This window comes from Balaenoptera ricei, chromosome 5 (assembly GCF_028023285.1).
Source record: "Balaenoptera ricei isolate mBalRic1 chromosome 5, mBalRic1.hap2, whole genome shotgun sequence".
Classification (NCBI taxonomy): domain Eukaryota; kingdom Metazoa; phylum Chordata; class Mammalia; order Artiodactyla; family Balaenopteridae; genus Balaenoptera; species Balaenoptera ricei.
The window spans coordinates 25,349,783-25,370,550 of record NC_082643.1 but is presented as its reverse complement, the minus strand read 5'-3'; the positions used below and the strand labels follow the sequence as shown (position 1 = coordinate 25,370,550).

General features: G+C 35.5%; 1 protein-coding gene across 2 annotated transcripts in view; it reads right to left on the bottom strand.

Moving 5' to 3' along the window:
* ELMOD2 (ELMO domain containing 2) overlaps positions 1-20,450 on the bottom strand; it is a 28,442-nt gene extending 7,992 nt beyond the window's left edge. The window contains exons 1-9 of one of the 2 annotated variants that reach the window (XM_059922520.1): positions 20,341-20,450; positions 19,472-19,554; positions 19,061-19,208; positions 17,106-17,134; positions 8,485-8,582; positions 6,758-6,887; positions 4,192-4,325; positions 905-973; positions 28-161 (exon numbers count right to left, since the gene is read on the bottom strand). In XM_059922520.1, coding sequence (XP_059778503.1) covers positions 28-161; positions 905-973; positions 4,192-4,325; positions 6,758-6,887; positions 8,485-8,582; positions 17,106-17,134; positions 19,061-19,202 — 736 coding nt within the window. In that variant the 5' untranslated portion in view covers positions 19,203-19,208; positions 19,472-19,554; positions 20,341-20,450. The remainder of the gene's footprint in view (positions 1-27; positions 162-904; positions 974-4,191; positions 4,326-6,757; positions 6,888-8,484; positions 8,583-17,105; positions 17,135-19,060; positions 19,209-19,471; positions 19,555-20,340) is intronic. The other variant, XM_059922519.1, reaches the window with a different exon arrangement.
* Between the last annotated feature and the right edge of the window lie 318 nt (positions 20,451-20,768).

Sequence of the window (20,768 nt, the reverse complement as noted above, 5' to 3'; positions counted from 1 at the left end):
CTACTTTTAACTCATTTCAGTACTCACAATAAAACTGGTGAAAGTGTTCCATTGTTGGTATACCAGGAACAAAGTTGTAGAGGTGAAACTTCAAAGCTTCACTCTTCAGCAAGCTATAAGCCATCTCTGTAAGATTGATTCCAACTATTGCATAAGAATACCTATGTCAGAAACATTACCAGTTATCCCAGCTAGCCAAAATAGCTCATAAAGTAAATTTTAAATTATGCAAGGAATTAGTAAAAAGTAACTTTGATCCATTTCTAACACTGTATTGATTTTACAAAAATTTCTACATATTAATTTTTGTTCTTTAGAGGCTGTTGATTTTCTGGATATTATCTAAAATATGAAAAACAAAGCTCTGGCCACATGAATATCTAAAACCAAAATCATTTAAAAAAAAATTAGAAAGAGTACTACATACACCCTCATTGATTTCTAAAATATACTGAGTAATCTGATATTTTCTCCTCCATTATCAGGGTATTTATTTTTATGATGTAATAGTGTTATAATGCTTTTTCAAAGATAGGTATCATTGGAATATAAAAATAATGATAAAGCTAATAATATGATGTCAATTTGCATTTCACTTCACAAGTTTCAAAGCTATTTCTCATTTTCTTATTCCCATTTCAAAGCCATTTCCTATTCCTATTTTCAAATCTATCTCTCAGAAAATTTTTATAAGGTCCTTATCTCCATTTTATAGATAAACTAAACCTTGCGATAAAAATATATTGAATTACATACAAAATTGGTTTATGATCTCATTTAGCCATAAAATATCATGCAATATTCTTTATGAAGTTCTTATTAACTAGAATAATCTAATTTTTAAAAATACCCGGAAATACTTTCAATTCAAGAGCTTATGGTTTCTTTAACATATCCAGCTTACCCTAACTTTGGATGATTTGAACGGGAAAGAATCTGATGAGCTTCACTGGTATAATGTTCACTGAAATACCTGAAAAAGTTTAAGAAAAATAATGAAATTAACATGTCATTCAAATTGAAGATATCCAGAAGGAATTTTAAAAGCTACTGTCAAAGTGACAGTCTTACTGCCAAAAGCACCCCAATCTCCATCTCAAGTCACTTCAGTGACTCCGAGATGCTTCTGAATCAAAACTTAATTCTGAGCTATCAGGCCTATCTAGTACAGGACATGGGCCCTTTGCTAGACTTTGAAGTATTCTGACAAATAAATGATTTAACAAGAGACTTCTATCTATTTTAAAAGAAAATCTAGAGTTCTGTTTATTTGTTTGTTCTAAATTTTCTATAAAGTAGTCGTTGTGTACCTGTTAGGACACTTCCTTTCACCTGAGCTCATTCCTTCTGTTGCAACTTGAGTCTATATTGCTTAATGCCACTGTCAATGCAATCAGAAGTCAATAGCCTTCCTTTTGCACTAAAAAAAACCACTCCTTGATCAGTGGTGTAACTAAAATACTGGTCACAAAACAGAAGTATTAGCAGGTACAACAGAGAAATATATAAAGGTTCATACATACTGTTGGCTTATACTAATGCAACCTCTTCGAGTTCTTAAAGATAGGGACCAAATCTATTCAAACTTTGGATCACCCCATAATGCACTGATACTCATACACATATGATGACTGGCTGGATGTTTATGTAAGGATAAGAAGTAGAAGAAAAAATGGATTTCCATGGTTTATTTAAATTTTAGAAGGCACAGTCATTGACATTTTCATAAAGCATAGAAATTTCTAAATAAATGTCCCTCTATTTTTCCTTCTGTAAATTAATACTACAGACTTCCATTTTTCTTCATTGGCTCTAATTTTCAACCCATTTAAACAGGGATTGTTAACTTAGAAGTTCATGAATGAATGATCATTCATGAATGAAGGGGGATCCATGAATCACTTTAAATTATTCATACATTTTCTGAGTGTACATTTTCTGGGGAGAGAATATACAAAACTTTCATTTGATTCTCAAAGGGATCTGTAAATCCCCAAACAGAAAAAAGTCCTGTTTTAGTGCAATGCTTTCTTTACATGTTCTAATTTTCTACTTTATCTGGAGGCTGGCTCTAAAATGCCCTTAGTAGACTATTTATATTTCATTTTTTTTTTGCATGATACTCAATACAGTTCAGTATTATATTAGTATTTCAATAATCAAGCTACTTTTAAAATATTCAATCTGTAACACAGAGAAACTTTAAATTTCCTTGCTGAACTTACCTAGGAAACCCCTATGTAAATAGTATCTAAGCAAAATAAGCATCTATGTAATAAGGAGACCTATTCCTTACAATAATCTGCACTAACTTCCCTTCTTTCCTTCCTTCCTTCTCCTTTCTTCCTTCCTGCCTCCTCTCCCTTCCTACATACATTTTTGGCCTTAGCTTGTATATTTTACCTTTCTGCTTCTATTTCCTCATTTATTCAGATTTTTTCAGTCTCTCTTCAATTCATTTTCTGTAAAATATCCTTTTTATTTTATACCTGCCTCAGCATTCATTTACCTAAAACATCGTTATCTATCAAACTACCAGCTGTCCTTCAAAGCAACAAAATATTTCAAGAGATTTGATGACAAAGGCCAAGAAATTTTTAAAATTCATTACATAAAGGTATTTGAACAGCTTGCCTGCTTCTTGACTGTATCTTTATTTTGATCCTGAAGAGTTATAGCTCTATACACAGGACAACAAATATAATTATAGAGAAATTAGAGCTAATTTTATGTTTTCAAGCATCTCTAGTACATCAATGGCAATCAAATAATTAATATATCTGAATCTTGGTCATTTTTCAAATTAGTAGATACTAGCTCTAAATAGAGTAAAAATATCTGCAAATCATTTAAAGGTCTATCAGAACTCCTTACCACAGTCTTGAATCAAATTCTATTAAATTATTTAAATTTTAAGCTAAATTAAATTATCTTCTGGCAAATGCTGAAAAATCTTGATTTCTGAGGAAATGAACCAAAAGAAAGGTTACTCGGCAAAAGTTAAGAAAGGAAACATCAGAAGAACGTGTGTGTGTCTAACTGAGTTTCAATTATCTGTGTAGTTTACAAGCACCAAGAAAAAAGATGGTCTTTAAACGCTAAAAACAAAAGATCCATGCGTTCTGAACAATAATGAATTTTAAAATATTTCATAATTTTTCCAAGTGAAAACAAACCGCATTTATTCTAATTAAATTCCCCAAATGGAAGTTTCTGTTTATCAAAGTGGAAAACTGACAATCTCATTTTCTGTAATTATTATTATTATTCAGACAACTGTGTTTTATCTTTGAAAAGTAGATGCATGGAAAACTTTCATGCTCATAGAATTTAGGTATTACAGAAAATGAAATACTTTTGTAACTGGAAAAAATTGTAGATATTGAAGCCCTACTGTTATCTTCTATTTTCCCCCCAAACGGCCTTATCCATATTGACCTAGATATCTTTTCTGAATATTAACATAAATTAGCTCAGTTTCAGGACTAATTTTTCACAGTAACAATTATCCAAACTTTGTTAATGGTTAGCGTTCCCATTCTAGGCATTTTATAGTCTATAAATCACAATTCAAGGACAGACCCAAACACTAGACTATCTTCATTTGCATATTCATATCCATATTAATCTTCCGGTTTACTTTCTAAAATAGTTTTGGCTATCAATTCTGATTTTAGTTACATATTTTGAGATTTCATACATGTGCCCAAGCATAAATATTAAAGAAGAAAAACAAGAGACAGTTCATATAGGCTCTGAAAAGTCAGGGATTTAAATTACTTGTCACAGATGGCAAAGAAGTGTGAAGAGGCTTTATTATTATCTTATCTGGTTATACCTCCTAAAATGAAGTCAGAGAGCCAAGAGAGAAGAGGCAAGAGGATAAAGAGAGTAAGAAAAGAGTACACACAATTCCTTAAAAGGTAGCAGAAAGGCAGTCAGGAAGAGAAAGAAAGAGGCAAGTATTGGTAAGTAAAGAAATCACACACACGCACGCGTGCGCACACACACACATAGTATACGGCTTATGTATTCATATTGTTGCCAGCACATTAGTAAATACCTTTAGCACAGCAGTTATTAAAATTCAGAGATAGTATAAAACTAGATTGATTCTTACTAAAATTTAACAAGATTAGAAATTACATGTAATTTCATTTAGAGAATTAAAGAAAGTTTATTTTCACTTACACAAGATTGATTAATCCAAGTATTCCCATGCCTCTGAAGTCTGTTTTGGGATCATCACCCTGGAAACCAATGTCAGCCCACTGCTTGGAGATTCTAGCCTTCAGTTTTTTCGTGGGCATTAGAAGATTCCAAAGCTGTACAAACATGCTTCCATATTACAAATAATAGTGATGCTCTTAATTTACCAAGACATTTTCCTTCTCATAGCTGATATACTGGTAAGTCGAATGCTTTTAATTAAACAACTTTTGTAGACAAATCATAGGCTCAACAAAGACTACATTTAGAGAACTTTTCAATTAGCCTAAAAAATGTAGCATACTTATTCCAATTTAAAAGACTGATACAAAGAACAGTAGACTTTGAAAAGGTAACAAATACACAGAAATCGAAAACAATGAGATGTCTTTACTTACTAAGTAATACATATATACCAGAATTAGTAAACTGCTTCCTTGAGAAGAACACAGTGCCAGGCACTTGGCCCTTGCCTCAAACACTATATACTTAAGTAGGCTCTATTCTAATGGCGGGTGATTATCCTTAATCAGAAGGAAAATAAGTCTGAGATAGGGAGGGGATCATGGAGAAATAACACTGATAGTATTAAAACCTGTATGATCATTATTTTACAAATTTTCATAGTTTTAAAAGAAAAAGAATATGACTTGGTTGTAAGTAAATATATTCCTTAAGACTGAGGATTTAAGAACAGCTATCAAATATTGGATAGCAACAAACCAATTAGTGCAAAATAAAGTTTAAAAAATGTAATCAGTCATTTTCTAAATTCAACACCACAAGTCATCAGACAAAAGAGACTTACAAAAGTTGATAAGAAAGTTTGTGAAAATTTGCAAAACAGAAATACTTGCATTTTTTTTTTTCCCCATTTCACTACCATTTCAGGCACTGCTGAGTAAAGGACTCCTAATGAAAGGAGTATCCTGTCACCTCAAATGAAATGTGAAGACTTTGCAACCTTACTGTAAGACAGGGTCAGCACTCTGGCCCTGAAGCTAATCCAATCATCACACTGGGTTTTATCTGGTCCCTTCTCTCATTACTCACACATGCACCTGCTCACCTTAGCGTCTCTCCATGAGCTCAGCAAGGGTTTGATTATGCCAAGGACGAGGCCTCAGTGATGTGGTGAGAGACAAGGTAAGACCACTAAAACTCAAAATTCAGCGTGCGTAAATGTCAAATTTCGGGGTTCCAGCCCTGAAGATTCTGATTTCGTAGGCAAAGGTGGAAGCTTGGATTCTGAATATTAAACACCGGTTAACTTTAGTGAAGGTGGCTCTTGGACTGTACTTAAAGAAACACAGATCTCCTTAGCCCCTTACCCTGCTGAGCATGCGTAAGGCTGGGTGATTCACTGCTAGCAACTGGCTCTCCACCTCTGAATGAGTTTCATGATGAATCACCAAGATGAAAATTCCCTTGACTCAAATGCTAGGACTTGGGTCTTACCCCTTCTCTAAAGGGAAGGTATTGTGTAGAGAGGGTCTGAAGTTAAGGGAATAATGATGACGAGGAGGCTATAAAGAGCTCAAGCCTTAGTGAGTGCCAGGCACTACGCTAGCACTTGAAACATAAAAACTCAATCCGCAGCAACAGTCCTTTGAGTAGTTTTATTATCCTCACTGACAAAATCAAGTTTTATTTTTAATTTTAAAATTAGGTGAAGTGTATATTTATCTCCTCCTGAAAACAAGTTCTGTTGTTTTTAAACTTGTCTCTTACTGTTACTTGAATCCTCTCAATGTTTGTTTCTTTCCACAGCACTTTTAGTTTATAACAAACTCCTACCACCAGGTGCCATGTGCTATTTTCCCTAACTATAACCATTTAAAAATATAATTAGAATAGGTGAGGTGGATGGGCAAGCTGATTCAGCTCTATTTCAGAACTGACCTTTCTAAAGCAAATGACTTCATCTCCTCTAGGCCTTAGAACTAACCTCATCCCTACAATAAAGGTACTAGATCGGATGATCTGGAAAGCTTACTCCAGGCCTGATATTCTCAAATTTCAGCATCTCACTGGCCTCATGCATTTTTACTTCAGAAATAAGAAATAGGAAGGTTCTAAGTAAATTTCTTTACTCTCTTAATTTTTAAATCTATTGTGGCAATATTTGGCACATTTCATAAATCCCAAAAGATCTGACATAATAATCTGAAAAGGGACATCCATGTTCATAATTCAAGAGTAAGCTGAAAAAATGCCTAATTTATGTGAGGATTTATATAAAAAGTAGGGGGGGAAAATCTGAAGCTTGTGGACTCATACTTCTCTGTTGAAAAGATCTCCCTTTATAAGTTTATAATTTATTTCAGAATTAAAAGCATTAAAATAAAATTTGAATCTATTTCATTGATGCTTATCAGGAAATTATAAAAATAGTTAACTAAAAATCTTTCACCAATATAATAAAATTCTCTGAGAGGCAAAGAAATCAGATGGCTGTGTAAGCCTCCAGATTCTCCACACAGGCCTTACTAGCTCAAGCCTGATTTATTTTCCAGTGTAACTCCAAATACAGAACACCAAAACTTACCTTGAGAAGCAGCTTTTCATGTTGCAGGTTATCAGAATCATAAGGTTTTTTTCTCACACTTTCTACATCCAAATAGAGCTGTTTATAACCAGATATCTGTAGTAAGCATGCCTTCATACAGATTTTAAAACTGAAAATGATAAAAGTTATTATTTTAAAAACATCATACCTTCTTATCACAATAAAGTAATGCCTTCCATAGCTTGTGGTTCATATGTCTATTTAGAAAGCATTCCCTAGCTTTTGGTTTAATACAATAAGCATCAAGAGCCTCTGTAAACACAAAACATTATACAAAGTATCATGCAAGATGTGATAGAACAGGGCCTACACAGAGGGCAAGACACGTAGGAAAGGCAAACTTCCAAAACTGCAAACTTTGTAAATCCTTGATTCGTTCACTTCTTTTCATGTTTTCTCTGGGCAATCTCATGTGTTCCCAAATCTTTATTGTGAGACACTACCAGCAGACCTAGTTTTCCAAGGATATAGCAACACACAATGCCATGACAGGTTCTCCCAGTTCTTCCAAACACAACAGCTTATCTTCCCTGAAGAAGCATGCTCTTTCTCAACTCTAAATCCATTAATGGAATCACTAAGCACTAGTTCCCCAAGCTAGAACGCTCCGAGTTCTGACCTTCCTCTCCATCAACAATACATCAAAAGGTCCCTGAGCCCTTATCCTTTCTAGCTCTGAAATGTCCCTCAAAGCCCTCATCATATATATCCATTTACCCTGGTGTATTTATGGCTTCATCGTCTCTTGCCTGAATGACTCAGTTTCCTGACTGTTCTGTCTTTATTCCTTCTACCAGCCTCCCACTTCTTCAAATTTACCCTTCATCTTCCTAAAATACATACCTGATAATGTAGCTTGTTTGCTTAAAAAAAAAAAAGAATCAGAGGACAACATCTAAATCTCTCAGTGTGGCATGCGAGCCTTCTTGCAATATATCTCTGATCTTGCACTCCATTCACTTCTCCAACCTCTGCTCTGCGCCTATTCAACGCTCCGGCTACAAAGGACTCCCTGTCATTCCCAGATACTCAAGGACTCTATGTCTTGTTGGCACCTTCCTCTGCACGGAATGTCCTCCCCTACCCATTCAACAAGGTCCAGCTCAAACGTCACCTCTTTTGTGGAATTATCGTCACACTTCTCTCCTGTACCCTCCCCTGTTTCAGCCCAAATAAATTACTCCTTCCTCAATATTTACAAAGAAAATACCAAACGCAGAAAAGATTGCTAAATATTTACTATCTCAATATACTTGTGCTGGGAACACAGAAATGTAATAAGTCAAGTCCTCTTATGGAACTCAGAATTTATTTGGGGAAGAACAAGAGCGAATCAATGACTACAGTACAATGGGTTAAATGTATGATAGAGGACCTTCCTGGAGGAGGACAGAGGAACTGAATTTTGAAGGACAAGAAGGACACAGGAGTCATTATTTAAGCTTGGGAAAGTAATGGTAAGTTACCTTCGAGAAGGCAGATGATAAACTGGCAATAGTACTGGACTGGGAACCCAGAGATATAGGTTTTAGTCCTGCTTCCATCACTCACCTCTCTGGACCTCACTTCCTCATCTAGTGAAGTGAAAGGGCTGAATTAGATGATCTCCACAAACCCTTCAGCTCTAACGTTTCACAACTGTGTGAGGTCTCCAGCCTCACAGGATGTAAGCATGCGATAAATGAGAACACCGTAAGAACACGTACCTGGCATCCTTCTCAGGGTTAATATTCTTTTCCTTCATTATATCTACTACACATCTGTCCACTTCACTCTGAACAACAAGTGTCGCTTTCTGTAAGACCTATTTGTGTGAAACAAAGCTGAATGAGAAAAATCCCCTATTGCTGAAAAAGAACAGTATGTTTTGAGGTATTTAGTCAACTTCATAACGCGTGTATTAAAAGGCAAAACCAAATGAAACCAAATTTGTTTCAAATTTTCAGTAGGGCTAAAATCATACATACATAAAATAGAAGAGAAGCAGCATGATGTATTAGATGAAGTCTTCCTTAACTGAGAATCAAGAGGTTCTAAGCCAATGAGTTCTTAGCAAATAAGCTCCCACCATAGTATGCTTATGAAGCAAATACTTTTTATAAAATTCTAAAATTACATAATAAAAATATATGTACAAAAATTTTAATGCAGAAGGAAAAAAATTTAAATTTTAAATGCAGAAGAGCAAAAAGAAGAAAAGTCAAATAATCTTGTCAATCCTACCATCAGAGATAGCCACTGGTAACAGATGAGCAGATATCCTTCCAGTCTTTTTTTCTATGCATATAAAACAGATTTCTTAAATAATATGTCTTATAAATGTCCACTGGAGCCTTCCTCTCAAGAAATAAGCAAGTTCAGGCCTTCTTTACCCTTAAAAGGTTTCTTTAACTCTTATCCCTCTTTAAGCCACTATCAAAATTCCATCTGATATTCCTTATACTCCAGACAAAATAATCTAATCATACTTGGAGTTATGCTTCTGCATATCCTGGGCCTTTCTTCTGGAATGACCCTTTTCCCAATCTCTAGACATATCAATTCTTCTCATTTCTAAGCTAGCTCACATACCAGATCTAGGAAGCTTTCCCTGATTCTATTCAAGTGGAAGTAACCTCTCCTCTCTTGGAATCTGCATAATAATGTACCTGTAACCTTACTGTGACTCTTATCACTTTCTATAGTATAGTTATTTTTATATATTAAGTGGAAAATTCTCTGAGGACAGAGACTGTATCTAACTCATTTTTTCATATCCTGTATAGAAGAGATAACAGACATATAATTATCGAACGGAGATATTTGACAGATGAAAACCTTAAGAAAGGCAACTGTTTCAGTAAAAGTCATGTACAGCTATTCCATTACTTTTCTTTAAATTGAGGTTAATTTAAATACAATGAAAGGAATGGATGTTACATATTCAGTTTGACCAGTTTTGACAAATGCACATACCCAAATAATCCACATCCTTATCAAAATATAGAACATTTCCATCACTGCATAAAGTTCCCTCATGCCCCTTCCCAATCAATCCCTCCCGCAACAAGCACCCACTGTTCTGCTTTCTATCACCATAACTTTGTGGTGTGCATATAAATGGAATCATAAAGTATGTACTCTTCTGTGTCTGCCTTCTTTTGCTCAACATAACGTTTCTAGAATTCATCCACATTCTTGCTTTCATCAGTAATTTGTTCCAATTGTTGAGTAGTATTCCATTGTATGAATACACCTCAATTTGCTTACTCATTCTCCGGGTGATGGGTATTTGCATTGCTTCCAATTTTAGACTACTATGAATATTTTTTGTCTTTGTGAAGTGACTATTCGAGGCTCTTGTCCTTTTAAAAATTGTGTTGTCTTTTTATTACTGAGTTCTAAAAGTTCTTTGCAAGATATAAGTCCCTAATCAGATATATGTGCTGCAAATATTTTGTCTTGCCAATTCATTTCTTAAAGGTGTCTCTGATAAGTAGTTTTTATTTTGATGCAGTCTAATTTTTCTATTTTTTATTTAAATGGTAACGCTGTGTCTTCTCTAAAAGACATTTTTGCTTAACCCATGGTAGATGTATATTCTCCTATGCTATCTTTGAGAAGCCTTAAAGTTTTGGTTTAAACATAGGTCTAAAGTCCACATCAAATTAATTTTCACGTGTAGAGGGAGATAGGAGCCTCCCCTCCCCCAATTTGGATATCCAGTTGTTCCAGCACTATTTATTGGTTTTCCAATACTTGCCTGTCCTCACTGAATTGCTTTAGCATCCTTGTTAAAAATTATATATGGTCTATTTCTGTTCTCTCATCTGTTATATTTATCTATTTGCCTAGAAAGTCTTGAAGTCAGTATAATCTTCTAACTTTGTTCTTTTAGAAGATTATTTGGGCTATACTAGTTTCCTTAAAATTCTGTATAAACTTTAAATGAGCTTGCCACTCCCTTCAAAAACAGCTTGCTGGGATTTTGACTGGAATTGCACTGAATCCACAGGTCGCTGTGGGGATCAGCATCTTAAGAAGACTGACTCTCCCAAGTGATGAACACAGCGTATCTTTCCATTTTAAGTTTTCTCAGGAAAAGGAGTTGTAATGCAGACGTCTCGCATAGCTTTCGTTACATTTATCCCTGAGTATTTTACTTTTCTGGATGCTACTGTAAGTGGCACTGTTCTTTTTTTGTTTTCCTAAAGTTTGCTCTTAACATACGGGGACATACTGTGTCCTACGACATTGCTAAATTCATTTATCAATAATGCCGGTAATTTTTATAGATTTCTTAGGATTTTCTATACTCACAAACTATGTCATCTGTTAACAAAGACCGTTTATTTCTTTCTTTTCAATCATTATGTCTTAGATTTCTTTTCCTTCCCTTACTACACTGCCTAGGACCTCTAGCACAATGCCGAATAAAAGGAGAGTAAACATCCTCGCCTTGTTCCCAACTGAGTGTGGAGAGCGTTCAATATTTCAGTGTTGTATACCTATCATGCTAGCTGCAGGGTTTTCATAGATGGCCTTTAATAGGAGGAAGTTCCTTTTACTCCTAGTTAGTTGAGTGTTTTTGACCATGGGTATTGAGTTCTGCCAAAACAGTTTTTCAGTATCTACTCAAATGATCTTATTTTTCTAATTTACTTTGTTAATGCGGTAAGTTACACTCATTGATTTTGAAAATGTAGTCATGACATATTATTTTTTTTATATATTACTGGGATCAATTTGCTAATGAAGAATTTTTGTATCTATATTCAGGAAGGATATTGATTTGTAATTTTCATTTATTACAGTGTCGTTGTCTGGTTTTAATATCAGTATTATACTGGCCTCATAAAATGTGTTTCTTTCTACTCGATTTTCTAGGAGCTTATATAATAGCAGTATTATTTTTCTTCTTAAATGTATGATAAGAGTTCACTAGTGAAGCTAATATTGGAAGATTTTTTTGTGCAAAATGTTTAAATTACAGATTCCATTTATTAGGTATATGGCTATTTCAATTTATTTACTTATTTGTGTTAGTTTTGCTAAACTGTGTTTTTCAAGCACTTTGTCTCTTTCATCTAAGCTATAGACTTCATTGGCATCAAGTTGTCCATAGCACCTCCTTATACTTAAGTGACTACAGGCTGTGGTGATGCCCCCTCTATCATTCCTGATATGGGCAATTTGGATTTTCTCTCTTTCTTGATCAGTGTTGCTAGAGGGCTATTAATATTACTAATTTTTTCAAAGAATCAACTTTTGAGCTTGGTGATATTTCCTATTTTTATCTGTTTACTATTTTGTTAATTTTTTCTTATTTTCATTATATCCTTTCTTTTATTTACTTTGGGTTTAATTTTCTCTCTTCTAGTTTCTTAAGGTATAAGCATAGCTCACTGATTTCAGGCCTTCAAACACTGCTTTGGGTGTACTCCACAAATTCTGATATGTTGTGTTTTCATTACCATTCACTTCAATTCTCTTTTTAAATCTCCCTTGTGAGTACTTCTGTGATCCATGGGTTACTCAGATTCTTAATTTCCAGATATTTGGGGATTTTCTAGATGTTATATTTTTCTTATTTCTTTTATTTAAATTAATTAATTTATTTTTTTGGCTGTGTTGGGTCTTCGTTGCTGCTCATGGGCTTTCTCTAGTTGCAGCGAGCAGGGGCTACTCTTCGTTGTGGTGCATGGGCTTCTCGTTGCAGTGGCTTCTCTTGTTGCATAGCACAGACTCTAGGTGCATGGGATTCAGTAGTTGTGGCATGTGGGCTCCAGTGGTTGTGGCACGTGGGCTCAGTAGTTGTGGCACACAGGCTTAGCTGCTCCGTGGCATGTGAGATCTTCCCAGACCAGGGACCGAACCTGTGTCGCCTGCATTGGTGGGCGGATTCTTAACCACTGCACCACCAAGGAACTCCCCTTATTTCTAACTTAATGCTGTTGGAGACAGAAAACATACTCTGTATGCATTCAGTCCTCTGAAACTTACTGAGACTTAAAAGGCCCAGTATATGATATATCTATATGACTGTTCCATGTGTACTTGGGAATATGTATTTTGCATTTGTTGGGTGTAGCACTCTATAAATGCCAATTAGGTCAAGATGGTTAATCATATTGTTCAAATTGTATAGAGCCTTCTGATTTTTTTTTTCTTGTTGTACTATCATTTATTGAGAGAATGCAGTAAAGTTTCCAGCTACAATTGTGGGTTCATATATTTCTCCATCTAGCTGTGTCTATTTTGGCTTCAAGTATTTGGCAGCTTTGTTAGTAAATGTATACACGTTTAATACTGTTATGTTTTCTTGATAAATTAGCCCTTTTATAATTACCAAAAAAAAAAAGATTTAGTCTCCAGTAACACTCCAGGTTTATATTTTCTAAAAGAAAGCCACAAAAGCTTTTTTATGCTTATTGTTTGCAAGGTATATGCTTTTACTTTCTATTTGTTTGTGACTTTATGTTTAGAGTATGCTTCTTGAAATAACATTCAGTTTGTTGGGTCTTGCTTTTTTATCCATCTGTCAATCTCTGGCTTATTTCTCTAACCTTTTGGTAGGTCTTCGGTTCCTAATCAAAAACAAAATAACAGCTGGATGGAGGAGAAATATAACCCATTACATTTTCTAAGTTCTCATGTATCCCAACATTATCTAAGTTCTCATGGAGCTCATGAAGGTATACTCAATACTGGAATATACAGGACTTAAAGAATTTCTTAAGTCAGCAACTCTAAAACTTTCTCTTTCAACCTAAAACTACGTATATCCAAAGACCCTTTTCCCAATGATGTTTACTTTAGAGCTAAAGAAAAAGTAGCGGTGATAATAAACAACAAGAAAGCAACATATACAAATCACTTACCATATATTTTGTAAGAAAATAATATATGCTTATGCATATGATTTTATTACAAAATAACATTCAATAAACATAAAAGTAATCTAGTCTTTTTTATTACACCTACCTTGATGGTAAGTTACAAATTATATGACTAGCCAAATTATATTTATAGCCAACAAACATCAACAGTGAGTTTCACCATGCAAGCAAATCTGGGGAAATTATATATACATTTGTGTTAGTGTAACCACAGAGTGTGAATGTTTCATTTTTGAACCACAATGCCGATGTGGTTATATACTTAAAGGTTAGGTACTTAAAGTCTAATTTTGGAAAATCAGAGACCAAAAAATATGCAAATGTGCATTACTATACCATCAATGCACAGACAAGTAAACTGATGCTATAAAACTAATTTATCATTCAATAGCTAGAATGTTATCATTACTATTTAAGAGCTAAGACAGCAGCTCTAACCAAACAACAGCCAATCAAAAACACGATTAGACTGACAAAGTGTTCTTTCCCTAAATTTCAAATTTTTCAAATACCCATATATGCATAAGTACAGTGGAGTTCTGCAACATTACCATGCATTGAATAGCAGCCAGACCTCTTAGCAGAATACTGAACTAGACTCAAGTTCTAAAAAGGTTTTCATTTTCATTTATAAATCCCAAAGTTTTAGTAATCCTTAATATATAATTGATAACTGGTTGGTCCTAATCTAAAATACAAGCAAATGAGACTCAATTTTTAAGGAGGAAAGAAAGAATTTCCACTACAGAACAGTTCACAACCCAATAGGACCACACTATCACTGCTTTAGGGAACTGGCCTTAATAGATTAAAATCACTTTTATTCACAGCAATAATTGGTAATGTTAAGTATTTAAATAACTAAGAGGTTTTCATGCATATTTTAAACTTCTAAAAATTTTGTAGTGTATGTTGTTTTAATCCCATCATCACTAACATAATATTAGTGATACCTATCAGGTACGGGGTATTCTCTTAGGCTGCTTTCATAATAATAATATTTCTAATCCTGAAACAACCATGTGGATAGTAATACCTCCTTTTACAATGAGAAAATGAGTAACTTGCACAAACAACTAGGAAGTGATACAATCAGAATCTGAACTCAGATTTTTTTCATAGGAATATAAAAGTAGAGCGGGTTAATAGAAATATCACAAAATCAGAATTCAATTTTACTCTACAAAGTAAATGAAATATACAAATGAGACACAATACACACCATAAATTGTATATTTAAACTGATGAGACTTCCTCCATTAGCTTATTGACAAGTTTACCTTAGATTTAAAACCGCAAGAAAGCAAAGCTCCTGTGATTTAATTCAGTAAGTATTTAACTACCCATTTGTTGACTATTCCTTTTTAGTATGCCCTCCAAAACACAATTAGCAATTTATATTGTTAAATAATAAAATTATAAGAATACAATTTTAATGTTTACTTTTCAAGTGAACTTTGCCAGTAAATGAGATAAAAGAATGAACATTTTATTTTCTTTAACTTGTAACCACTACCTTAAAGCCTCCAAACACTTCAGCCCACATTTACCTCTTCCGTCTCTAAATGCCTGTTTTTAATTACATTAGATTTCAGTCTTTTTTTTTTTTTTTATATCCCAAAGACCCTGGTGGAATGTTGAACATATGGCAATCATTCAAATCTTCACTCAAGGATTTGACCAAGGCACTAGAGTTCTTAAAAAGTATCATCTTGTGTGCAGTCCCACTTAAGTCTGGGGTAATTTTACCACATATAAAATCCCATTAGTAAATTTTACGACCAAAAATGTCATTACAATCCATTTTGGTAATGATGGTTACACAGATAGATGTGAAAGTGAGTTACCAGTTCCAGAACCCCTCCAGAGGTTCATCTACAATTTATGATATTGCTACTTTGTGAAATTGCATCCTAAGTTTCAATTAATGGAACTATACAGGTGGATAGGTATAAACAAATTTTTAGAACAAGCAACTTGTTAACTTTCTAGATCCCTACAGTCTCATTAAAAAAAAAAAGAAAATTAATCACTTTATAGTATTCTAAACAAAGGAGTAGGACTCTAGACTCTTCTCCCCTCCCCGGTATTCATTCACGTATATGAGTTATTCCCATATTGACCACTCATAAATAAAAGACTAACTAAATCAGTAAAGCACCTATTTTATAGGTCACTCTCCAAAACTTAACAGATATGCTTGCAATATTCAGCAGTGCCCATTTTCTTTCCAGCATGAATCAGTAACTCATATCAATATCACTAGACAGTAGCAAATCAACAATTTTTGACCCTATATTCTCGATCCACATTGTACATCATGACCAAATACAAACATATATACGGATATCTAAAACAGATATAGATGCACACACAGATAACTAGAAGTAAATTTTCATGAAACCATATTTAACCTTACTACGACCACTGTTTTCTAATTATTTTCTATTCCATTCCTTTTGTTGTTGTTGTTGTTTAATGTTGGCTGTGATCTACCACGGGATTTCAAACAATGGTCTACATGTTCCATACTCTAACTTTGCCACACCAAATAATCTATATATAGAGAAAAAAAATTGCGAAACACTATAGGGAAGCATATGTAGACTATATTATTGGTCCCTGTTTTTCACTCCTGTGTAATTGAATTATATACCCACATGCCTAACATGGCCTCATGGTGGGCATAATGTATTTTTCCACCCCTTGACTTGGGCTTGGCCATGTAACTTACTTTAAGGATATTAATGCACATGACGCAAGAAAACTTAAAATACGTCTCTGTGACAGGACGTTCAACGATCAACTGTGAGAAGAATATTTCCCAGGTACCTTTTCAACCTAGGTCCCACAATGAGACAACTGCAACAGACCTGAACTTGGCACCAGCTTGAAGAAGAGCCTTTCCAGTTGGCCCACAGACACATGAGCAAGAAATAAATAATGCATTTACTTATAATGCATTTATATAATAAACCTATGCCTTGAGATTTTATAAGTTTGTTACACAGCAGCAGCTGACTAATAAACAGTATGAGGTATGACTTATTTTGGATCAAAATGTACATGACCCAGATTTTCTATAACTATCCAAACCTATCCTAAGGGCACAGTCTATGAGAAAGTTTTCCCCCTAAGACCCTGCTTTCCCAAAAGTTATCAAGTTCTGAGGTAAAATAAACAAGCAAAACCTCAGAACAGAAAAAATTGTTCAAATACCTTCTTTGTGCACGAGTAGTGCACACAAACATACACACACACAGAGAAAAAAGGTTTTAAAAAATAGAATATTTCTTCTAAGGTGGGAAAATTTCACTCAATACTCTTTACAGCAAAGACTCTTCTAGTAGGACATTAAAAATAATTCACTCTAAAATTGAGGCATTATTTTAAAGAAAAAGTATCTCCAAGTTAAGTTGTCTAGAATTATCACCTTGATATGATCCTACCTTATTCTTGGAGTATGTCAAGGAATTTTCTAAAATGAAAAAAAAAAAAAAGAATATTATTACTTAAATGCTGTTTGTGAATTACTCCGCACACAAATAGTATAAATATCAAGCCAGTAATAAATTACTTTAATAGTTCCAGAAGATATAATTTCTACATGAATAACATAGCAAACATTTAAAAATTTTATCCTTACAGTATGATTCCAAAATTCTCACCCCAACACACATACCAGAGCCAAAGAGGTTAAGACCAACCTAATTTCCCCAGAATCATCTGTTTCTGTGCGGACCCCCAAGTGTCTACTAACTGCTGCAAATTCATCCACGGCTGCCTCAGAATAGCTTGGGTTCCAGAAACTCATCTTAAGAATACAGTGAGACTCATCTTAAGAATACAGTGCGAGTGCTCTAAACTACCTTTTCATGTGTTAGCCTTATGAAGTAAGCGTTTAGATTTGAAGAGCTAGCAAACAAAACATACAACAAAGGGGCAAAAAGGAAGACTTTAGATTATCTGGACAACCATTCTCTAACCAGACGAAAAGCAAAACAGCTTTTTCGTTCTTGCTTTCTGCTTCAAGAATCACAAGAACGTTTTTTACTGGTCTATTTACAAATTTTTCTGGCAAATAGTAAACAGTCTCCTTTTCTCAGCAATTTGAAAACTTCAAGAAAAATGTTCTTGCTGCAAAATAAAGTCTTAAAATGTTCTTCCCCCATAATATAAAAAAACCAATCAATACTACTAAGAGTTCTTATCAAGAGGTACTTTGCTCTTCTCAGAGCAGTCAAAAGGGCAAATCAAAAGAGCAGGCAATAATTTAAGTCAGCTACAAAGTTGTGAAAAATCTAGGGAGGTAATTAAACTTCCATCATCTAGCTGCCCTGAGGCTCACTCTCTCCTTACTCTGCCATTCTTCCCCTGTGGTCTTGGCTAACAACACCCACTCCTCAAATCTTACAGGGGTGGATTTCTTGGTTGAAGCACACTTGTTCAACACAAAAGACGTTGTGGTTAAGTCATGATTTTCCATCTGACACAGTGAACATGAACTGCAGCCCATCCCTGGTCTGCCTCACTCTGGCCAAAGAGAAATGACCTCGATCGTATTTCTCACTCATCTGCGTTCTAATTTAAAGCCATATTTTCAAGTAAGTATTGAAAGCTGATCAATTTTAGAAGGTACTAGAGCAGCACTGTTCAACAGAAATATAATGCAAGCCCAAATGCGAACCACATATGTACCTTAACATTTTCTAGTAGCCATATTAGAGTAAAAGAAACAGATAAAAGTAATGTTAATATATTTTAACCCAATAGATCCAAAATATTATTTCAACATACAATGAATATAAACAATTATTAATGAGATACCTTTACATTCATATAAAGCCTTTGAAATCCAGAGTATATTTTCTAGTTCTGCACATTCAATTCAGACTAATCATATTTCAAGTGTTCAATAGCCACATGTGGCTATTGGCTACAGTATGGGACAGTGCAGATTTTTAATCTAATAATCTTTCCTAGGGATCACTAGATACCTGTTACTATTCTTTCATGAACTGCATAAGAGATTAAAAGATTGAAGGATGCTGAATATAAAAATGGATCTCCTTCACTGAAGTGAAAATTTCAAAGGGCTTATAGAATAGAGATTTTTCTCTAGAAAGTAGGCTGCAACCATAATCTAAGATAAAACTGATGAATTTCAGGAGCCAGAGAAGGTAATTCTTTGCACAGATGCAGAATTAAATAATAGTTTCTTTTTCTATAGAATCAGTTTTAGCGCTGGAAGGATTCAAAGTGAGATTTCAAAGATCATGAAACTGAGATTAAGTGACTTGATCGTGATACGCAAGCGCTATTGTCACTATCGGTACTGAGAAAAATATTCATGCAGAGTTAAATTTTTATTCGTTTTTAATTACCCTTTTTCGAAAAACATTACCTATCCTGTGTGTCCTTTGTGCACCTACATAGGTATCAAAAATTCGCTGCAATTCACATTTTCCAGTCATCTGTCGTAAGAGCCATTTCATCCAAAATCGAAAGAAGTGCCCATAGAAGAACTCCCACAAAGAAATAAACATTTTTTCCTGGAGAAGGAAATATATGACAGGTTTAACGGCCTTAAATTGGATTTAGAAAAAGAGAAAAAATTAGTTTATCCAACTCATCAAATCCCAAATTATATTCATAGATATAATGTTGTTCCATTGTGTCTATTTTGTAGTAGTGTTTAGGCATCTAAGAAAACAATGCCAGGTGTAATATATACCACTTAGATTAACTAAATGATGCTGGCCAACTGGTTAATTTATCATTTTAAACAATTAACTGTAAAAATCAAACTACTTACTTAGATTCAAGCTCTCAGTTCACTATTTAATTTCTTATTCTTTGAGAACAGGGCTCAACAGTTCAAGAACAAAAGGACCCCACCTAAAGCAACAATTAAATCAAATATACCATATATCAGAATTGTTTGTATAAGGAATGTCTTCTTAACCCCTGTGGATAATCTCAGTTACAGCTGTCCCCCAGTCAGGTGAAGGCAGCAAATAAAAACACTACATATGGCTTACAAATGAAGTACACAAACTGAACACGGAGTAGATCACACCCTGGCTAATTGTTGATTTTCCATTCAACAGGTGAAGGGCAGAAATACTAAGAAGAGTAATAGACTACACCCTCGATAAAACTGAATCTTTATGCCATAAGAAAAATCTTCGGCTCCTAAATGAAGCGGGGTCGGGGAAATGAAAGTCAGGAGGAGTTACTTAAAAACAAAAATGCTCATCTCTTTCCTGCCTTAAACATTCCCACAGATAGATCATCTCCCGAGGGACTGTCAAATTCGAGATCCCCGCAGGTCAGTGCAGAATCAGTGCACAGAGACGGGCTGAACTGTGATTTTAAAATGAATCCATCTGGTCCGCGCTCATCAGGACAAAAGAAGCCGAACTGCCAAGCGGAGGGACCGCCAGCCTCACGGCGCCTGAGCTTCCCAGCCCTCGGGGAGCCGCTGCGCCGCCGAGCCCCCCTCCCGGAGCCTGGCTGAGCCCAGCTCGCGCCCTGCCCGCGAGTGGGAGGGAACCGCTCGCACAAAGCCCCGCCGGCCCGGCAGCCCCGCGGGACTTTCCGTAGGACACCGCGGGGCTCGCGCGCCTTCAGCGCAGCCGCACCCCAGCTGCACCAGGCGAGAGGAAAAGAAACAGCAGCCACCTCACGGGAACGGGAAGAACTAGGAGGAGCTGGAGCTGCCTCGGTTTCCCCGACTGCAAACTGCCGGCAACGGAAACGACGCTACTCGCGGTACGCTCCCTGCAAACACCGCGACCCGGAAGTCAGAGAGCGAAGCGGCGGGAACGCCTTCCCCGGCACACTGCCCGGCCCCGCCCCGCCGCCTTCTCCGATTGGCCCGAGCTCCACCAATCGCTATCTCTGAAAGGATGTCAAGCTGGGCTGCCCCGCCGCGCGTGCTCGTATTCTAGGGACGCCCGACGGTTTCCCTGGCAACCACTACCTTGAGGCACGCCCCGCGCCAAAGATCGGTCTTTGGCGGAGCGGCTCCGTAGATTTTTCTCGCCTTAAATTTCAGGTCTTTTGCGCAAGCTGAAACGGTGTACTACTCCTAGATTCTAAGCACGGGA